The sequence below is a fragment of the Macrobrachium nipponense genome, chromosome 44 (assembly GCF_015104395.2).
Source record: "Macrobrachium nipponense isolate FS-2020 chromosome 44, ASM1510439v2, whole genome shotgun sequence".
Taxonomy (NCBI): Eukaryota; Metazoa; Arthropoda; class Malacostraca; order Decapoda; family Palaemonidae; genus Macrobrachium; species Macrobrachium nipponense.
Window position 1 is genome coordinate 30,026,530 of NC_087221.1, and position 20,416 is coordinate 30,046,945.

The following is a 20,416-nucleotide window of genomic DNA, read 5'->3' on the forward strand; positions in this document are numbered from 1 at the left end:
GACCAAGAAATAGAATACATAAAAAAGATAGGAAACGATCTTTGCTACCTACCTCATATAATTGATTTTTGTTATCAAAAAGCTCACAAAAAGTTTTATAGTGTTGCTAGTAATGAAAAGAAATCCCTAAAAATGTACTTAGCTTGCCTTACTTTCGTGGATTTGAAACCATAAAATCAATATATAAGTCGTTTAAGAATAGTCCCGTAACAAATAACAACATAATTTACAAAATTCCTTGTAAGGATTGCCCATCTTTTTACGTTGGTCAGTCAAGTAAAAATTTATGTGTCGTATTAACAACATATGTATCCAGTTAGAACAGCATAGACTTCAAATGCACTGTTTATTCATCTGAGTGAAAAATCTCATTGGATTAATTGGGGCGATACCTCTGTAATTGCTAGATCTAATGATTATGTTTCAAGAAATTTACTGGAATCAGCAATTATACAAATCACTAATAAAAACAACTTAAATCTTAGTCTGGGATTGTACCATTTGGACCCAAATATTTGTAAAATGTTTATGAAGGACCTTGAAATATATGAAATACTAATTAATTAGTCCCACATGTATATAGTTATTATTTCTCTCTCTCTCTCTCTCTCTCTCTCTCTCTCTCTCTCTCTCTCTCTCTCTCTTGCTCGATATGCTTATATCCTTTTTTTGTCTTTTCTCTCATTTTTTGGGAACATTTTTGTAAATTTCATGGTTGTATATGCGTCCTTGTTTTTTCAAAATGTATTGTTTTCTGGATGAATCATCTGTTGACCACGTGTGTGCTCCTCCAAGGTGTGGCTGCCTAAAAATCGCTAATCTTGCCCTCAGGCGTTTCCTCGTTTCTGTAGATTGAAATCGATCTTATTGCTAATCTTGTAATGTCAGTTTGGATATTAAGCCTACTTTTACTATGTTTTTCCTCTGTATGATCAGTTGTGCCTTAGCAAAGGGTCGTGCTAGACCGAAAGTTCTTGGCTATCTCGCTTTTCATTTTTTCCTTCGTGGCAAAAACCTTTATTTATACATAGCATCACGTTTTATATACTTCGTGATCAAGTTATTCATATACACATATAATAGTATATATATATATATATATATAATGTATATATATATATACTATATAGGTTATATAATATATATAAGATATATAGTATATATATATATAATATTTATATATATATATATATATATATATATAATATATATATATATATATATATATCATATATATATATATATAGATATATATATTAATCTATATATATTATAATATATAATCTATATATATTATATATATATATATATATATACTAATATATATATATATTATATTCTAATATATATAATATATCTATCTATATATTTATTTATATATAATAATATATAATTATTATATATATATATATATATATAATATATATATAATAAAAGGAGCCCATAAAAATGCCAAAATATAGAGAGAAAAATACTATATTTCAGAGACTGCTGTCTCCCTCCTCAGGTAGATGAATAAGAAAAGTTTACAGAAAAGGTGGTATTTATACCAAGAGATCCATCCACAGGTAAGCCAATTTAGGTCACTCCCACTGATAATCTTCCTTTAATCTTCTTAAGCGCTGGCTGAATGAAAATCTTGTCGATCACATCTGAATCCCATGCTCCTTTTGAGATGTTCATTACCTGCCTCTCTTTAATCAAGGCTGATTCCAACATTTGACTCTTGTACCGGCAGTTGCTGCTATAAATTATACGTGACAAATTCCAGTTTATAATATGGTTATGTTCATTTATATGGTTGAAAATAGCTGAGTTCTGTTGTCCATACCTAACTGACCGTTTGGGTTGTATTAATCTCTGGGGAAGTGATTTTCCTGTAAATCCGATGTAAGAATGGTCACAGCCTCTGTCATTAGAGGATGTCTTTTGTTGGACATTAATCAGGGATTTGGCTAAGGTGTTTGGGTAAGTAAATGCAAAAGGGTTAGAGTTCCCGAGGGTCTGAGTCACCGTCTTAATCCTGTCCAGGTGTGTACAAGAATATTAATTTGATAGTTTGCCTCCTCAGTTCCTGCTCCATTTTTATAGGACAGGAGTACTGTCGGCACTGTTGACCTTTGACATGGAAATATATTTTAAATACTTGTTATCATTTCAATAAGAATAATTATATTTCGTATTAATAAATCCCGTCAACTCAAATTCATCTTTTAAATTAAGTAATCTGTATGTCCCTAAATTTAAACAAGTTTATAAGCGGGCTGTTGACTCTGGTTTTAGCTTGAATTGGGCTAATACATTTTCACTTTAAAAGTATAAGCTCAGGATTTAGCATAAATTAGCCAGTTTATTTCATCCTTATAAGTACTACCTGCAATATACTTTCACTTTATAAGTATTAGCTCATGTTTTAGAATACGTTTTCCAATATATTATAACTTTATAGTTGTTAGCTTAGTTTCAAGTAAAAATTGGTCAATATATTTTCCTTTTATAAGTATTCTTTCTTATTTCAGTGTAATTTGGTTCATATATTTTTAATTCAAAAGTATTAACTTGGTTTCAAGTGTGAATTGACAAACATATTTTCTCGTTATTAGTATTAGCTTAGGGTATAATAATAAATTGACAAATATATTTACACAATATAAGTATTCGCTCAATTTTAAGTATGAATTGTCCAATACATCTTTACTTTATAAGTTTCAGCCTAGGTTTCATTGTAAAATGACAAAACGTTTCCATTTTATAAATATTAGCTCAGTCTTAAGTATAAATTGGCCAATATGTTTTTTTCCTTTATTAATATTAGCTGGGGCATTTTTACTTAATAAGTGTCAGATCAGGTTCCAATATAAATCGACCATTATATTCCATCTATACAAATTTTACCTCGATTATATAGTCTATAGTAGATTCACATCAACCTTGCATTTGATGTCTAGGCCAGTCCCGTAAGACGCTCCTGATTGGATGTTGATAAGCCAATCACAGCCCTGTGATTGGCTAATCAACAGCCAATCAGGAGCGTCGTAAAGGACTGGCCCAGACATCAAATACATGGTTGATGTGAATCTAATATAGTATATTCTCACTTTGTAAGTACTAAGTCATTTGAAATTCTCAGAAGCGTTCAGATTCCAGTTCAGTTCAGTTTTCAGTTCCTAGAACCTAAACGATACTACCCCTGAGGCGTGACGTCACGAGGTTACGAGATGTGGAAGGCGATTTGCTCCAAAACCAGAGACACAGTCGCTGCTAAAAATCCAATGATGACAACAATAAACGCAGCTTGAAAAGGATGAAATATTCTCATTGTTAGATTTGTTGAAACTGCATGTAAAGGTCGCCACTAGCAGTCAGTTATACCTGCGTAGTTATGCCCGCGCAGTCGGCCTGTGCAATTAAAACTGAACCCAAGCTATACCTCAGGCAAAACTGAACGTTATTGGGTTCAGTTTTGCCTGCGCAGGTATAACTGAACGTTAGTGGCGGCCTTTAAGATACATAGTTGTATTTGATCTAATTTTGACGCAATACAAAAATTTTTGTATTTGTTAAGAAAATGTTATTGTGAAAATTCCTGAGTAATGCGTACAGAATCATAATTCGATTTTGGCAAATTTTTACCTAATACAAAATCTTCTACACGTTAAAAAAAAGCTATTTTTTAAAAGGCTGAATCAATAAGTGCAGAATCATAGTTTGATTTTGGATGATTTTGACGCAGGACAAATCTTCTTTTTATTAAAAAATAGTGCAACAATATATTTAACGAAGAAACACTTCCTTACGAGAGTAAAAATACATTGGCAATGATTATTGGAAAAAACTCGATGAGTTTCCATCTAGGGTATTAATTAGATCTAGGAAATATGTTTTTTGACACGAGTAACATGACAACGATTTATTATAAATGATTGATAATGGCATATTCCGGAACTTTTGAGAAAAAAACTGATTTTAATGTTACTGATATGCCTGGTTGTGTTCAAAACGTCTGAAAGTAGTATATATATATAAATATATATATATATATATATATATATATATACTATATATATATATATCCATAAAAAATGGTAGGAAAAGACCCACTAGTAAATAACCCCAGTGACAAACAAACCATTAACAAATCCTTTTCAAAGGTAATATCAAGTTAAGAATTGACTTAGAACTGTCCTAGAACCACTAAAGATAATGGTTGCTAAAAGAACTGTATCACCGAACCCCCTGTTCACCACATCCATCTTTTGTCAGAACAGAACTAGATCCTTTTAGACAGAGTAGACACAACTCATACTCATTGTTGCAGCAAGAGTTTTAAAAAAGTATAACAATAGAAGCAAAATTGATCAGTGCAAACTGACACGGTTTTTCAAAGACACGACGTACACACTCTCAAAAAAACTGGTGGCAGAGTTTCATAATTTTTCGTTCACCTGCCTGACGCACGATTCATGCCTTATTTATCTATTTTTCTACTCAAAGATGGAAGAAATCTTTAGTAATAACGTTAAAAACAGTCACTGATATCTTTAGAACATCATGTTATGTTTTTGTGTAAAACTATTTTCCATATTGCAAATCTGACGTGAACGAAACGAAGTGATAAAAAACGTCATATCACAACCACCGATATACATTACCAAATAGATAGGAGACACCTATCACTAGTAGTATCGCATAAACATAGTCCTTACATTATCAATTCAATATCAAGTTGAAGGTAGTTGAACTATTCCATTTGTTAAATTTTGCAGAAAGCATTGGAAACTCACAAAATGCTATCATATTTAAAAACGAAAAGAAAAAGAAAAAAGTATAACCTAACAATGAGAACCAGGCGACCTCACTCTATGGCTTTTGATGTCGTTATGTACACGGGAATCTAATATCAATGTGTCATTTATTGGTCTAAGAAACATTCCTCGCTGAGCGAGAGACAATTATTGCACTGCATTCTGTGTAAGTTTCATGTTGGAGAGATATCAAAAAAGCTTAATATACCGGAGAGAATCATACATAGATGAATCAAATTGTTTAGAGAACGGCAAAGTTTAGAATCTGGGCCTAGAGGTGGAAGACCTCGAAGCACCACAAGAGAGAAAGGCAATACATTAGTGTTTAATGTTGCTGAACAACATTCATTTGAGAATTTTGAATTCTAGCGCCTCGTCACGATATTGCTGAACCAGGAAATCATGACCACCTCTTCGCCTATGACTGCGGTCTGATGAATACTTTAGATGGAGAGGAAGAGATTTTTAAAAATACACTTGAAATCTTTGATACGTGTCCTAATGAATAAGTCTAATGAATAAGCAAACTTATCACTGATGGATGGGAGTTCAGTCAGTCTTGCTCTTTTTGTTTTGTTTTGTATCGGTGACCAGTGAATTACGCATGCATTTTTTTCTTCAAAACCTAAATAATACATTTTATAGGGAGATGCTTTATTAACATCGGCCTAATCCCTTCATCACTCCTATACGCCACCTCCGCTCTCTTCCGCATCTCAGGCGACTCGATCCGACTTCTCGCTACGAACTCCATCGTGTGAGCGCATCGTTAATGATAACGGTTATTTTAAAATTCCCCGCACCGACAACGGAAGCCTTGAAATGAATGTTTATAACATATTTTCTGTTCAAAGTTTCTTTATCTCTCATTCCCCAAAATATGTGCATACACTCGTGTTACACCCTGTATGATTGTTGTAGCTGTCAAAGAGCAACCCCTTATTAAAGCAGTAGGTTTTTCTTAAAAAAAAAAAAATCATGAAATAGACTTAAACGAGAGCGTCACCTTTCATATTTCTTATCGTTTCAGCTACTTATAATATGCTTATGGTAATAGGTCTAGCCATACATGTGAAGCTAATTTTAATTAATTTCTATTTAGAAGTAATGAATAGCTACAGAAAGATCAGCCTAAGAAAGTTTTAATGAAAGTAACCCTTTCTTAATGTATTCGTCAGTTTTGACTCCCACAGCTTTCCAACGTGTACAGATGAAACCGGATGATATGCAAATAATTCGATAAAAAATAAGACTGAATAATATTCGTTTGATTTTTTTATGATTGATTTTAGACTTTGAATAGCTAGGTCTGAGTAAATTATGTTAAGCAATTATGAAAGGGATAAGAAAAAAAGGAAAACATGGCCAATAAAACAAGAATAACGGGAATAATAAAATAAAGCAGATTGATATATATATTGGCGTTTGAAATATGCATTCACATTACGTATTCGAGAGAGTATACTGCTGAAAATAGACCTAGGCTACTCATGTGGGAAAATCAGAAGTCCAATTAAGGCCCACTAAATGTGTCATGCAAATTATTTTATTGATCACAGGACAAAATTAGTTTAGTTAAACATCGTTATTAAAGAATGTTAATGCCTTAATGTATTATTTATTGGCTGTAGGAGACGAAATGACAACACCCCAGTGCAATACGATACGTTGGGTCAAGACTCGAGCGCAGGAAAGCCAACTTCAAAATCTTCGGTATGCTGTTACGAAGCTAGAGTTGTGAATAAAATTAGAAATCGTGGACCCATCGGTATATATTTCTTTACTTTGCAAGATAATTATCTTTAATACGTTGCATAAGTCGACTCAATTCTAATGTAATTTATTTCAAGTATAGCACCTTTGGAAGGAAATGTTATTTATTTTTAAGTAAGTAATCTGGCATCTGCATATGGCAATATTTCCATAGCGAACAATGAATTAAGAAACTACGCCAATTCTTCGTTGGCCGACAGTACATGATAGAATTCCTGTAAAAGCAAATAAGCACCGCATTGTTAAATTGTCTTTTTATGTCACAGATATATGTCAGAACGCTAAGACTTCAGTAAGGGATCAAATTTTAACGAAATATGAGATATTTTTTAAAGTTGTTTTAATCAATCAAAATTACAGTTTTTGGAGCATAATATTTTAATTCTGGTTACCAGGTTCTGTTAAACAGAAAACTTTAAAAAATTTAGTTGCTAATGTAAAGATGCGTAACTCAAAAAATATTTAATAATCAATATCATCACATTAGTTCCATTGACTTTATTCAGTGAAGATGAAACGCTCTTTCTAAGGATGAGGGCATCCGCTAGCAGCTCCAGTGGTACTATTTATCCAGGTCAGGAACTCTGAAAATGAGAGTAATCATATTGAGTTGATTCAAATAGCCTTGTTAAGCCGAGGCTGTATTATGGGTTATATTTGTTTGTACATTTAGGAATAGCAATAATATCACACATGCACCCATACATGATCAACTGCTCATACATAAACATACAATTTGTTTCCGGTAAATTCCGATTATCTCTATTGATCGAAGCAATTAGGTAACAGCAACGGATCACAGTCAGAAACCTACTGTTATTTAGGGAAAAAATATGCAGATGAGCATACGAATTATTGTTTAACTTAGCAAGAATATTAGGGGTAAAATTTTGACTGAACGGTAGCTAAGTAATAGGGTTAGTGGATCAACATTTTCACAAACGACGATTGTGTGAAAAGTTTAAAAGTGAAAGGAGTGCTTTATGTGAATTACAATGACCTCGAAGGAGATAGTGCTAAAAAAGATATGAGGATGCAAAATGTAGAAGGTAATTGATTGACAATTATGAATGTTTTATGATAAAAGCGAAGCACATGTTAGCTATGCAGAAGGCAGAGTAGTTAGCCTGGTGTAAAAGTGGATATGGGAAAAATGCTAATTACGTCCAGGTATTTTGGATATTCACATTAAAAGGGAAATGGAGCATGCGCAAATTTGCGAGATAAGTAAGAATACGTAGTTGCGAGTAGATAGAGGAGTGGTTGTTCTTTGTATAGGTACGCAATAATACGTTTTTCTTACTGTTGACTCGAGCGTAAACTCCTGGTTTGTTGGGCTCAGCACATCCATAACCCCAAGAGACGACTCCAATCAGCTCCATGTAGGTTCCACTCTGACTGTTAGTCACCATTGGTCCTCCGGAATCGCCCTGAAATGGGTTATTGATGTTTAGTCAAATACATCAATGCAAAATTATAACGTTAAATTGTGCATGTTCTAAGATTTGTGGTTTCCTCAACTGCGTTCTTTAATATTTGCTAGTTAGTCAATAATTATAAACTAGGCAACCATTTCTTAATATTACTTCTTAGACGCATCAAGGCAAAAGTCTGTGAAAGCTGATAACTTTTCCTGAAGCTGAAAATAAACCAAGTGAAAGACCATAACCTAAAAAGCTACAAATGCTCTTTCACAGTAAAATCTTGTTGACATCTGACAAATGGCTCACCTGACAAGAGTCCACTCCTCCCGCGTCTATTCCAGCGCAGATCATGTTGGCAGTAACCTGATTGCTCAATAATGTGTTACATTTTGCGTTTGTCATTGTTGGGACAACTACTTCATACAGCATAGTAGGCTGAGGACCTCCTGAAATAATAAGGATGAGATTTTTTACATTCAATTTTAAGATTATTTTCAAGTTTAATCCTAAAATTATGCCCTGCAGTTTACAGTAACTGCTGAAATAAAGCGTATACTATAGCTTAGACCCTTGCTTCCCTTCTTTTATCAAAAAGTATTTGAACTACAAAAAAATCTGCAATAAGGGGAACAGAATTTGAGTTCCTTTACGAGAGATCTGCAGGATTTTGTGGAATTAGTTATTTTGTAAAAAAAGAAAAAAACATAAACTAATAGAAATATCTTCAGGTGTGGGTATTATTGAAATCTGAGTCTATTAAGATTTTGATACCATTTCACCGACCTGACGACAAGGTTCCCCAGCCAGTTACTGTGGCACTAACATTTTCGTAGAGCAAACTTGGAGGCGGAAGACAAATAGGAGCGATTTTGTTATCAGAGGGAAAGGCGATTGGCTGCGATAACTTCAGGAGTGCTAAGTCGTTATCGAAGGTACTGGTGTCAAATTGCGGGTGCCTATGAATCTGAAAAAATGAAAAATGTTTCTTCGTAGTGTAACTGACTTGCAATTGACCAGGTATATCTAGTTAACTTAGCAGGAAGATTCTTTTCTCTCCAAAAAAAGAAGGGAAAGAATCCGTCAAGTAAGAAAGCCATGAACTGATAAGCAGAAGATGCAATGTTTATAGACTTAGTTCCACTTCTTTAACTTATCACCACTTGAAATGAAGGCTGACAAAAGTTCTGTAGGGATTCTTTTCTTATAAGTCTATTAATCAGGTACTAGGCTAAAAAAAAAAAAATGCTTTTGCTTTTGTTACTTGCCTAAGACATCATTCTCAATATCTATATTTAAAAAATCATGAATGTTAATTTTGAAAAGCAGGTGACAAACTCAAAAACACGGAAAATATAATTCTGATAGAGAAAACTTACAGCGCTCACTGTATAGACAACTTCGTTCGTCTCGTCTGGCAGACTCCAGTCGTACTCTCCAACTACAATGTTGATAGAATCTGGCATTGTGCTAATAGAGATAAATGAATTAATCATCTACTTTTTGTTGTTGGGTATACTATGCAACTTTCTTAATATACAGATTTTTTTCCTACATGGATCATGGTACATACAGTCAGATTCAGTTCGTTCGATGTACTATAGGCCAACACGATTGTGAGAGAACTTTGACCTGGCGAGGAAAACTTAAAGAGCATACAGTCGAGTCTTTATGGTCGAGAGGTCTGCAAACTAGATTAGATTTTTATTGGTGTTCACCAGGTTTCATAATGCTAGGCTAGATCATGACAAATTGGCTTGTAGACAGAGAAGAAACAGCACAGAGTGCGGACGGGGGACTGGGTAATGGGGACTGCCTTCATGACCGTGACAGTGAACACTAATTTGTTTCTCTCTAGCAACCTGCTGATACTTTCTGATTTTCTATGAAAAAAAAGTAAGGGACATTAACTGTCAGCTCTGGATGGCTGTTGAAACAAATGTCTACTGCCCTCCTACATAGTATAGTGACGGATCTGTTCTCGAACCAACAACACAACAAATCGTAAGTCTGGAAAGCCGAAGTTCTACCCGTTCTTTATTTTTCAATTTTGCTTAAACTTGTTGTTTATAATGAACTTATTAATTATTTATTACTGTACCAGTAACAAAACTAATCTAAGATTAGTTTACGGTTCTGTTTTCAGTTATCAAGCTTGATTCTATATCTGACAAGTGACAATATAATATTCATGAAAAGGTATTAGAGGCCTAAGGATAAAGACTTTAATTCATATGACCTTCTGCGTAGATAGACCTACATTTTCATAACCTTATCTCTATTCCAATTCTGGTGCATTTTTCATAACCATATACTATAACCGCAATTCCAATCCTGATGCATAAATTACCCATAAACACAGTGCGATGCAGTCAGGATCCATTCGCTGGCGATGATGGAGGCACCGCAGAATGGTTGGTTCGATGTTTTGGAAGTTATGGCTGCCTGCCAGGGGTACTCGTATAGTTCTGTCACAACGCCTCCCACGATCCTTGCATTCCGGTTAACAACGCCACAGCCTGAATGATTGTAAAGCCATATTAACGTTTTCGGGGAAAACCTGTTTTAAAAAGTTTGTGGTTCAAGAGTACAAAATTTCCTGAAACCGGAAGGTACTTAATAGGTTTATATTTTCATATATCGTAAAGAAATACGGTAGAAATACGACGGAGACAATTAACTCAAAAGTTCTAAATTTCCTCATATTTTTCGGTACGTCTAAAGCCCGCCACTAACGTTATGCCTGCGCAGTTATAACTGTACAGTTGGACCGTTTTAGTGGCGGGCTTGACACTGAAAAGCTTGAAACAAGAAATAATGAAAATGAATGTAAATATTCCTCTCTTTTGACTGGCTACGAACTAACTGAGCAAGAGATCAGTCAACGCCATTAACTGTTTCTTTAATCGTCACACGGGTCTCAATTTTTGCTAGAATGGCTAGCTCCCGTTATGTTAAATTATGACTACTGGAGACACAAGTAGAATATATTTCCTTTTGCTAATGGCAGTTCATAAATATCGTAAGAGCTGTCTCACTGCAAGTCAGTTCCTTTTACTATTCGATGATACGAAAACGCATGCGTAAACCTCGGTCTAGACTGCTGCCCTATATAGTTAGATTATTCTATTATTTTTTAGGCTAACTTTTGAACAAATTCTGGTTCCAGCTCCCTGTAGATCTGTTCTTTCGGAACCAGTTCGCAAATATGAGTGAAAAGTACAACGAAAACACAGTGGCAGATGTACTTACGGCAGGAAGAGGTAGACGGTGGGGGAGTTGGTGGCGGAGTAACGCTTGGATCTGTTAAGCAGAAAACAAAAAGAATAAAAAGATAGGCTAAATTTAGATATCTCATATACCTACAAGTCTCCTGAAAATATAGCTTCCTTGCTATTTCTTTGGCAGTTGCCAAGATCTCGGTCAGCTGGAATTTTCTTAAATAGATTTCCTGATTCTTAAAGATAGAAAAAAATGGGACTAATTTCTGCTATGTCATACCTACATCCCTACCAACCCAAAAAAAAGATATTCCTGTTGTCTCACATATCCCAGATATTGCTTCAAGTATTTCTTTACAGTTACTTATTCCAGAATTCTATTTTTGTTTGTGTTCTAGAAAGCGGGTTTTTAATGATATTTGTTAAACTAGCTTTTCCATGACTCTGCCATCTCTTTTGCAATTCGTCTATCATTGTAAGCATGGAAACAGTTTTAAAAAGCATTTTCGACGAAAACTAGGCCTAAATACATTCTCACTTACAGTTGAATATAATATTCAAAAGAACAAACATTTTCCCCAAAAAGGTTCCTACACTGAGATCTCAGTTAGGAAACTCTTTTCTCGAAACAGACATTCCAAGACGACACGAGAAGTAGATAGCCAATCACCTCGTTATCAAGACTCAAGTAACAAACATTCAATAAAAGATGAGGGACAAGTGCATCTCTGTACCTGAAGCAGTGACTGTGCATTGGAATCCCTTTTGCTTCTTTCCTTTGTTCGTGGCTACGAAGTTGACTGACATCACATTCGAGGTGCTTGTCTCTTTGAGTCCAGCAAGCACTCCACAGTACCTGAAAGATGATTTATTGGGTGTTGGGAACTTGATTAACAAGGATGTCCAAAAGAAGCCCAGCCTTGAAGGATGAGTGTTACTGGGGACTGGTGTGAAAGATTGCTGAAGGACTGAATTTTGAATTGGCCACTAAAATACAAAAAGGACGAGAGATAAGGGAATAACGGATAAGTGAGAATAGACCAAAGAGAGCGGAAGGAAACTTAAATAAATAAAACAGTAGTAGATAAGGGTTAAGGAACGCTGCCTACAGAGGACAGTTTGTCTAATAAAGTAGAGCATTGCGGACGTTAACCCCCTCAGGCATTCAAATGGAAGGTGGAAGGAATGGGTTAGTACTATTTTATGTAGACTGAAGTGAATTTCGTACTCTGTGTATTTTTTTTTCTTTCTTTATTTTCTGTCTCACCTTGAGACTGCGCCATTGTAAGTAACTTCGACGAAGGAGAACCCACAGCTGTTGAGCTCGAAAACGTCACAGGCAATCGTCATCTTGGACTCCGTTAACTGACCCTGCAACGGGCAACGTTTTTGATTATCATACATTGAAAGCTGAATGAAAAAATAATTGGATGAAAGAACAGGACAGTAGAAATAGAAGTAGTCTGTAACTCTAACAAGAGGAGTAGTTGTATTAGTACTAGTACCGTTCTACTGTCTCTGTTCGTTATTATTATTATTAGATTAAAAGTCTCATAATCGTATGAGTCACTGAAATGTTGAAGAAATCCACAATAACGCCAGTGTAAACATGCATTAAATTGTATAGATATTTACAACGAGAGCTTTAGAGAGACATCATAGCGGATTTATTCAACATTATTACTATTATTATATTAAACAATCCAACAAACTACTATTCTGAAATAAAATGAGCGAGTTTTTCGGTAAAACTGAAGAAATCTACCGCGGCCTGGTTCCCGCCAGTCTGCGACCGTAATATTTACCTAAAGTTGGTTATGTTTATGCCTTTTGTTATGGTTTATGATATTTATAAACTTTTTCTTTTATTTCTTTCTGTTCATCCCAAGGGGCTCGTACTAAACATGGTACCATTTTTGCACGTAAACTTATTGCCACCGAACCAGAGGGGCGCGGAAGTCATCTTCAGTTTTACTAACTTTTCGATACATACCGTATAATGCCAAGTGCAATTCTGCGGGGTAGAATAAGGGCTCGGATAATTCTGGGACTGTATGGTAACCGACTGTCCCGGCCCCAGGGTAGCAGTACTACCACATGAGGCTTTGACCTGATTTGATGTTCCTGAAAAGGAATGTAGAAAATATTTACAACTTATATATACTATACTCGGTTTTTATTTTCCATCTGTCCACCCGCCTGTGGTGTTTGCGTATGGTAACATTGCGTCCCGGGCTTTAGATAGTTACATTCATCAATTATAATAATATCCTATTTCGAATATTAATGGTGTAATTCGCATACAGTAAATTATTAAACCACTTTTCAGTTGCAAATGTACACCCAGATATCCTTTTATTTACCTAAAACTTACACATGGCGTAACTATCTGAAGCCCGGGAAGCAGTGTTACCATACAAAAACACCACAGGCGGATGGACAGATGAAAAAAAAAACAGAGTATAGTGATAGGCGTCTCCTATCTATTTGGTAATGTATATCGGTGGTTGTGATATGACGTTTTTTATCACTTCGTTTCGTTCACGTCAGATTTGCAATATGGAAAATAGTTTTACACAAAAACATAACATGATGTTCTAAAGATATCAGTGACTGTTTTTAACGTTAGTACTTAAGATTTCTTCCATCTTTGAGTAGAAAAATAGATAAATAAGGCATGAATCGTGCGTCAGGCAGGTGAACGAAAAATTATGAAACTCTGCCACCAGTTTTTTTGAGAGTGTGTACGTCGTGTCTTTGAAAAACCGTGTCAGTTTGCACTGATCAATTTTGCTTCTATGGAAAGATGGAAAGAAAACAGAGTATGGATACTTTGCATTCTGGATAAATACAGGGACGTGTCAATTTAAAAAGTGATTTGGGAGAGCAAGAGTTTTTTATTATTGTCATTAAAATTATTATTATTCTATGTGGTGGAATGTGATTTTGATACTTAAAGTTGTGATACAATATATTTCAAAACGATATATGTATATATATATATACTTATATATATATATATATATATATATATATATATATATATATATATATATATATATATGTATGTATATATATGAGTAGAGAGAAAGAGTAAGGAAAATTACTCTGTAACTGTAACGATTAACCTTCAGTTCCACAGAAACAATAAATGAGAAAAATATAAAACAACACACACACACCCATATATATATATATATATATATATATATATATATATATAATATATATTATATAATATATGAGTGTGTATATAAATATATATATATATATATATATATATATATATATATATATAAACATACGTACATACATATATGACATCAGTGTATTTAGAATTACCTGCTCCGGCATTTCCCTTCTTGCTAGTCTCTTTCACGCTTGGAAAAAAAGAGAAAGAGATGACTTGTTAGAATATGCAAATGACATAAGAAAAATACTATATACTATGAAATAATGACTAAACAGGACACTGCCATAATTTTTTTCTCATATAATGGCGTCAAATAAAAGACCTTTTAGTATTTATGACTTTTAACACATGGAAAATTATTTCGAAAATTTTTTTTTTATTTAATTTCATTAGTTTCTTTAACAAGCAGATATCTTCTTTAAGAATTTAATTTGATTGGTTTAGCATTACCTGATATCCTAACTTTCGTTAGAATCTTTGTAATATTAAGCTTACTATCTCTGTAATATCAAGATTAGAATCTTTGTAATATTAAGGTTAGTATCTTCGTAATACCGCTAAGCTTGGTGCTAGTAATGATGAGGTTATTATCTTTGTAATATTAACCTTAATATCTCTGTTATATTCACTCACATAAATGAAGTGGTTCTCAAAATTTTCTGAGCTAATGTTAACGGTTAACGTCATCCATTATTTCGAAATCGATATCAGATGAACAGTTGTGCACAACCGTTCATTTACGTCTACGTAATCGGCATATTGATGAAAATATTTAAATTTTAGATGAGAACTTTTACCATCGTTGGATTTTGTTTATAAGCATCAGCCTCTAAATGGCGAGATGTGTAAATAATAAAAGAATAACAATTTAATTCCATGAATAACAACTGCCAGCACATGGGCAATAAAATAACCACTTAAACAAAAAAATAACCACTTAAACATAAATGATCCGAAAATTTTACGAGTGAAATTTTATAACTTCATTAATCCTTCTTTCCATTTCTTCTCTCCTTGAGAATGTATGGAAAAATAAGAGTGTTACTTTCTGCGTTTCTCCAGAATTGCTTTTGATGTTTGAAGCCCGAGAACATAACAGTCGAATGCATGTTAACGAAATGAACTTAGATTTATAGAACGTCTGTTTACTATACCTAATAATGAGGGAAGGGCGATACCGGTGAAGATACGAAAGTTATTTGAAAATTGAAAAACAATTGCGGTAATTCTACAGCGCACGTGGCCGAGTGACGTCAGAGTGGGGTGAGACCTTGACATGAGCATATTCTTGACATTATCATTATTATCATTATTATTGTCATAGAAAAAGCCAAAAACGGTATAAACTTTTCAGAATAATCACGGCACCAAAGAACTTTTATTTCCACAAAGTGAAATATCCGTTTGTGATTACCATAAAAAAAGATATGCAAGAGAAGATAAATATATCAAAATATGTATGGAAATAATAAATTAAATAAAAAAGCAAGTAAACACGAACGCGTGGCACTTAAAAAAATAAGTAAAATATGAACGCAAAATGAGCATAGCGTTCAGAAGGAGAGACAAAGCAGAGGATAATGCGTTGTTAACTTTTTCTCTCTTTTGTTGTTCATTAATGTCATTGCCATTCCATGAACCACAGGTGTTCTTAACACCTGCGTAAGAACATTAAACCGCTCACCAGGCTAATGTGTTTTTAATGAACAGACTTTTACTGCCGAGTCAACTAATCATCGATGTTTTGAACGATAGGGTCAGGAAGCTACAGCTGTGGACCGAAACGCAAGGTGATCATTTGGGGGTACATTTGTTTTTCTAAGGTCGACGGGGTTTTATTTCGTTCATTTTGTTTACCACCGAGTCAACTAATTACCAATGTTTTGAAGGTCAATATACGTAAGAGCCAGGGGTCAGGAACCAGTAGCTGTGGACCCAAGGCCAATACAAAGTGTGGATGGAACCACAAGGTGGTCATTTGAGGGTAAAGCTGTTATTTCAGTGTCGTGCACGTTTAATTTAATTTTATTTTGATTTTTCTGAAGCCTTTCTGAAGGGAACGAGAAGTCACAAAACCGTCATTTGGATTAAACATTCAATTTCAAGGTTGTACGCTTTTATTTATTATTATTTTTCGAAGGCTATCTTGAACGGGAGTTGGGGGATGTCACAAACCCATGACTAGCGGTGATAGAAACTTTTTTTTTTTTATTTCACATAATCATACCTTTATAGTTTGGGTCATGAGTCAAAACAAAGGAAATTTCACGTAACTACTATCAGCTGTTAGGACAGCTTTTTTTCTTTCTTTATTTTTTTTATGATTTCTCGTGATTATGACTTTATAATTCAGAACATAAGTTCAAAAATACAAAGAGAAAATTCAACGCTAAGAAATAAAATGGAAGCATATAGGATCTTTTTAACATGCTTTGTAATCAGCGATGCTTTGATTAGGGACAGGTTATCACTTTGCTTATTCAGATATTCTGGAAACACACAGGAAGGGGAGAGAGAAAGAGAGGCGATACGCATTCTACGCGCGTGGGTTAGAATAACAATGTTCATTAGATGTAATTCTCCATATCAGAAAAAAGTCAAAGGATTGTTAGTTATTATTATAGTTGCAATCATTTATCCGCCAAAGAAAATTTTACGTAAGCAAGCTTATTACTTCTATTAGGTCTTGTTGTTGTTTACTTGTTTTCAAAATAAGTTGCCTCTTATATTATATTATTGTCTTTTAGTGTTTTCACGTCAGTATCGTAGCTCCTGCAGAATCTGAGAGTCGTGAGTTCTTTTTTAAATTTGCTTTCTTCTTATATAACCTTCATTTCAGTCGGTATTTTGTTGTATAGTCTTGGTGCGCAGCGTTCAAGTGCTCTCTCACCTGACTTAATTTGTTTTAGGTTAGATTATGAATTAAACTAACGTTTTCCCTACACGGACTCTTGCTAATGTGCGCAGCCCCTAATATACTTTTTCAATGCTCTTCGTTAATTAGGAAAAGTGAGTAAACCTACATATTTCAAACTTGTGTGATTTTATCCCATAGGTGGACGTAGGGCAGTTATGCAAAAAGACTCTTAACAAATACATAGTAAAACTAATGCTTTGAAGATCGAAAGACAATGTGCTTTTAGCTTAAAAAACTTCCAATTCATATCAAAACTCAAATTAACATATTTCTCTCTTGTACTCACGCTTGCAGGTCCTTTCCAAATGCTTCATCGGTGGTCCAAAGGCTCTGGAAGTAAAATTAAGATTTTATTATCAAAATACAGAATTTGCAATGCAAAACTGCTCAGTGATCATATTGACGGATACAGTATGTTTCAGATACAATATGTTTCAGATTGGTTTACGCTCAATTTCACATGGAAATAAAACCCCGATAATGATAATTGTTTGGTAATCAACTTCCATGTGAAGTTAACTATACACGCATATGATCAGTATATATAAGACTACAGCATATGTACATCCGTATATGGGATGAAAAGTTTCATCACATACCATATGATTATTACTATCTAATTATCTAATGAATAATAGATAATCTAATATATATGTATATATACATATATGTGTGTGTATGTGTTTATGAATATATATATATATATATATATATATATATATATATATATATATATATATATATGTGTGTGTGTGTGTGTGTGTGTGTGTGTGTGTGTGTGTGTTTGTGTGCGCGTGTAGAGAGAGAGAGAGAGAGAGAGAGAGAGAGAGAAAAAGGCAACTTGCTAATATAACAGCATTGGAAAACTTTCTCCGCATTGTATAGATTTTTCGCGTTGTTCAATTAAGTTTCCGTAAATCGTACAGGTACTTTCTTCGTGAATGAAAGATATTCAGTAACAAGCAGAAATCTACGATAATTATGCAATTACTCTGCCTTATGGACGTCGTGAATTAACCGACATTTATGATTTACTATCCGTGTCTTTAAAAATGTCACAAATTCACACACACACACACACACACACTATTTATACATATATATATATATATATATATATATATATATATATATATATATATATATATATATATATATATATATGTATATATATGCACATAGTATATAAATATATATAGTGTATATATATGCACATAGTGTATATATATATATATATATATATATATATATATATATATATATATACGTATATATAGCATGTGAGAAAAAACTCCACTTACCAAACATAACAGCAGGAATGCTGACTTGACCAACTTCATCTTCCCTCGAAAAGTTCGAACACTTTCCAACCGGGTCACAGAATTTTATTTCCTCAAACGTGCAAAATCCACTAAGATATAACAGCTACAACAACACTCCCCAGGATCGCCTCCGCTCGGAGCAAGCTTCTATTCAACAGTGCATTTAGCTACGTGAGAGTATACAGTCGCTAACGTGTTGAAAGGGAGAACATTTTAACATCTATTATTTCAGGAACACTTGCAGATCATTTTGTTCTGCCGACAACGAGAATTATTGATCGTCGGAGTTGTTAAGCGTTTGCCACCACATCTGGAGGTTGCCAGCTAGGCATTGATCGCCATTATAAGCAGCAGCAATTTCATTCGTCGTCGTATTAGCTCTCAACGTTCGAATTTTACTTGAATTCATAAAATTAACTTAATGCGTCCTTTGCGTGTGGGTAGTGTCGTTAGTGCACCGCACTTGGTGAACTGTAAGCATTACTGAAGGGTGTTGGTAGCGTCCCTTAGGCCTAGGTCCCTAGCAGCACCCTCTTATTAGCCTTTTACAGCCCCTTTTGCTACACCTCCGTTCATGTTCTCTCTCCCACCTTCCCATAACAATTGTTTCAAAATTGTTTTCAGCTTTTTTTTTTTTTACCTCATAGGTCCCAACGCTAGGCCCTTGGCCTAAATCTTATATTGCGATTGCAATATTTTGAGGATGAAACATTAAGTTACAATGATTATATTAACGTCTCTGCGTATTGAAAAAAAAAATACTATAAAACTCCTATAAATATGATACTAATCAAATGAAATTTTGTTTCGATAACCCAATATGCTTGTACAATTATTCTCTCTAGTAATATTAATGTTAGTAGGCGATAGTACGCAAACAAATACATTTTATTAATTTCCGGTATTTACAAGCGATGCCTTTGGCATAACCTCAGTAAAATAACTTTATTTCACTCTTAAATTCGAAACTTTTTTTTTTTTTTGTTACTCTGCCATATCGATGCTTCTATAAAGAAAGTAAAAGAGAGAGAAAGAGGGTCAATAGTAGTAAGTGTTAGTCACTGACGCAAGCACAACTTTTTTATATTTGTTTATTTATTCATTTAGGTTCCTGAACGTAATCCCTTTTAGCCTAAGTTCATGGTTTGGTTGATTTCACAAGTTGAAAGTCTTCCACCCGATGGACTTTCATGAAAATAAATTGAACCGGTAATGCAAGTAGTGACTAAGCGTCAATAACGCCTTTCGATGTTTATCGATAATGAGTTCATAGCTTTTCCATTTATACTCCTCATCCTTCTGAACTTTTGTTCGAAAGGTTACGGACAGAATTGATGTTCGGATAACAGCTGCTGCTTCGAAAAGTAGAATTAAATAAATGAATGAATAAATAAAATAAAATAAAACTTTTACTTGTGCTTCATCCACATAGGGTCGACAGCACCAGGGTCAAAGTATTATGGGTCTGCTCAACTCGGCAGTGGGGGCGGAGCTAATACTTATGACGTCACAAGAGTAACACTGCCCGTGCTCCTCCATTGAATTGCTTAAAGAGGCTTTAGTTTTTATACATTTAATCCATATTGCATGGTTTTTTTTTTATAAAATCTTGATAAAATCTGTAAAGAGGTCACATGCTTGACATTTTTTAATACCCATACAAAGTATATAGGGTCTGCTCAACTCGGCAGTGGGGGCGGAGCTAATACTGTGACGTCACAAGAGTAACACATCCTGTGCTTGAATTATTTAAAGAACCCTTAG

General features: G+C 34.1%; 2 protein-coding genes across 2 annotated transcripts in view; one reads left to right on the plus strand and one right to left on the minus strand.

Moving 5' to 3' along the window:
- The window catches only part of LOC135204139 (uncharacterized), a 73,789-nt gene that overhangs the window by 12,936 nt on the left and 40,437 nt on the right, over positions 1 to 20,416 (plus strand). The gene's annotated exons all lie outside the window — the stretch shown is intronic.
- Positions 6,692 to 18,914, minus strand: LOC135204138 (trypsin-1-like). The gene is made up of 13 exons (XM_064234145.1): positions 18,632 to 18,914; positions 17,617 to 17,660; positions 14,563 to 14,600; positions 13,214 to 13,344; positions 12,488 to 12,591; positions 11,955 to 12,076; positions 11,252 to 11,302; positions 10,350 to 10,518; positions 9,379 to 9,469; positions 8,786 to 8,966; positions 8,309 to 8,448; positions 7,882 to 8,008; positions 6,692 to 7,162 (listed from the first exon to the last, which is right to left on the minus strand). The coding sequence occupies exons 1-13, from the start codon at positions 18,668 to 18,670 to the stop codon at positions 7,104 to 7,106; spliced, it is 1,296 nt and encodes a 431-aa protein (XP_064090215.1). The 5' UTR covers positions 18,671 to 18,914; the 3' UTR covers positions 6,692 to 7,103.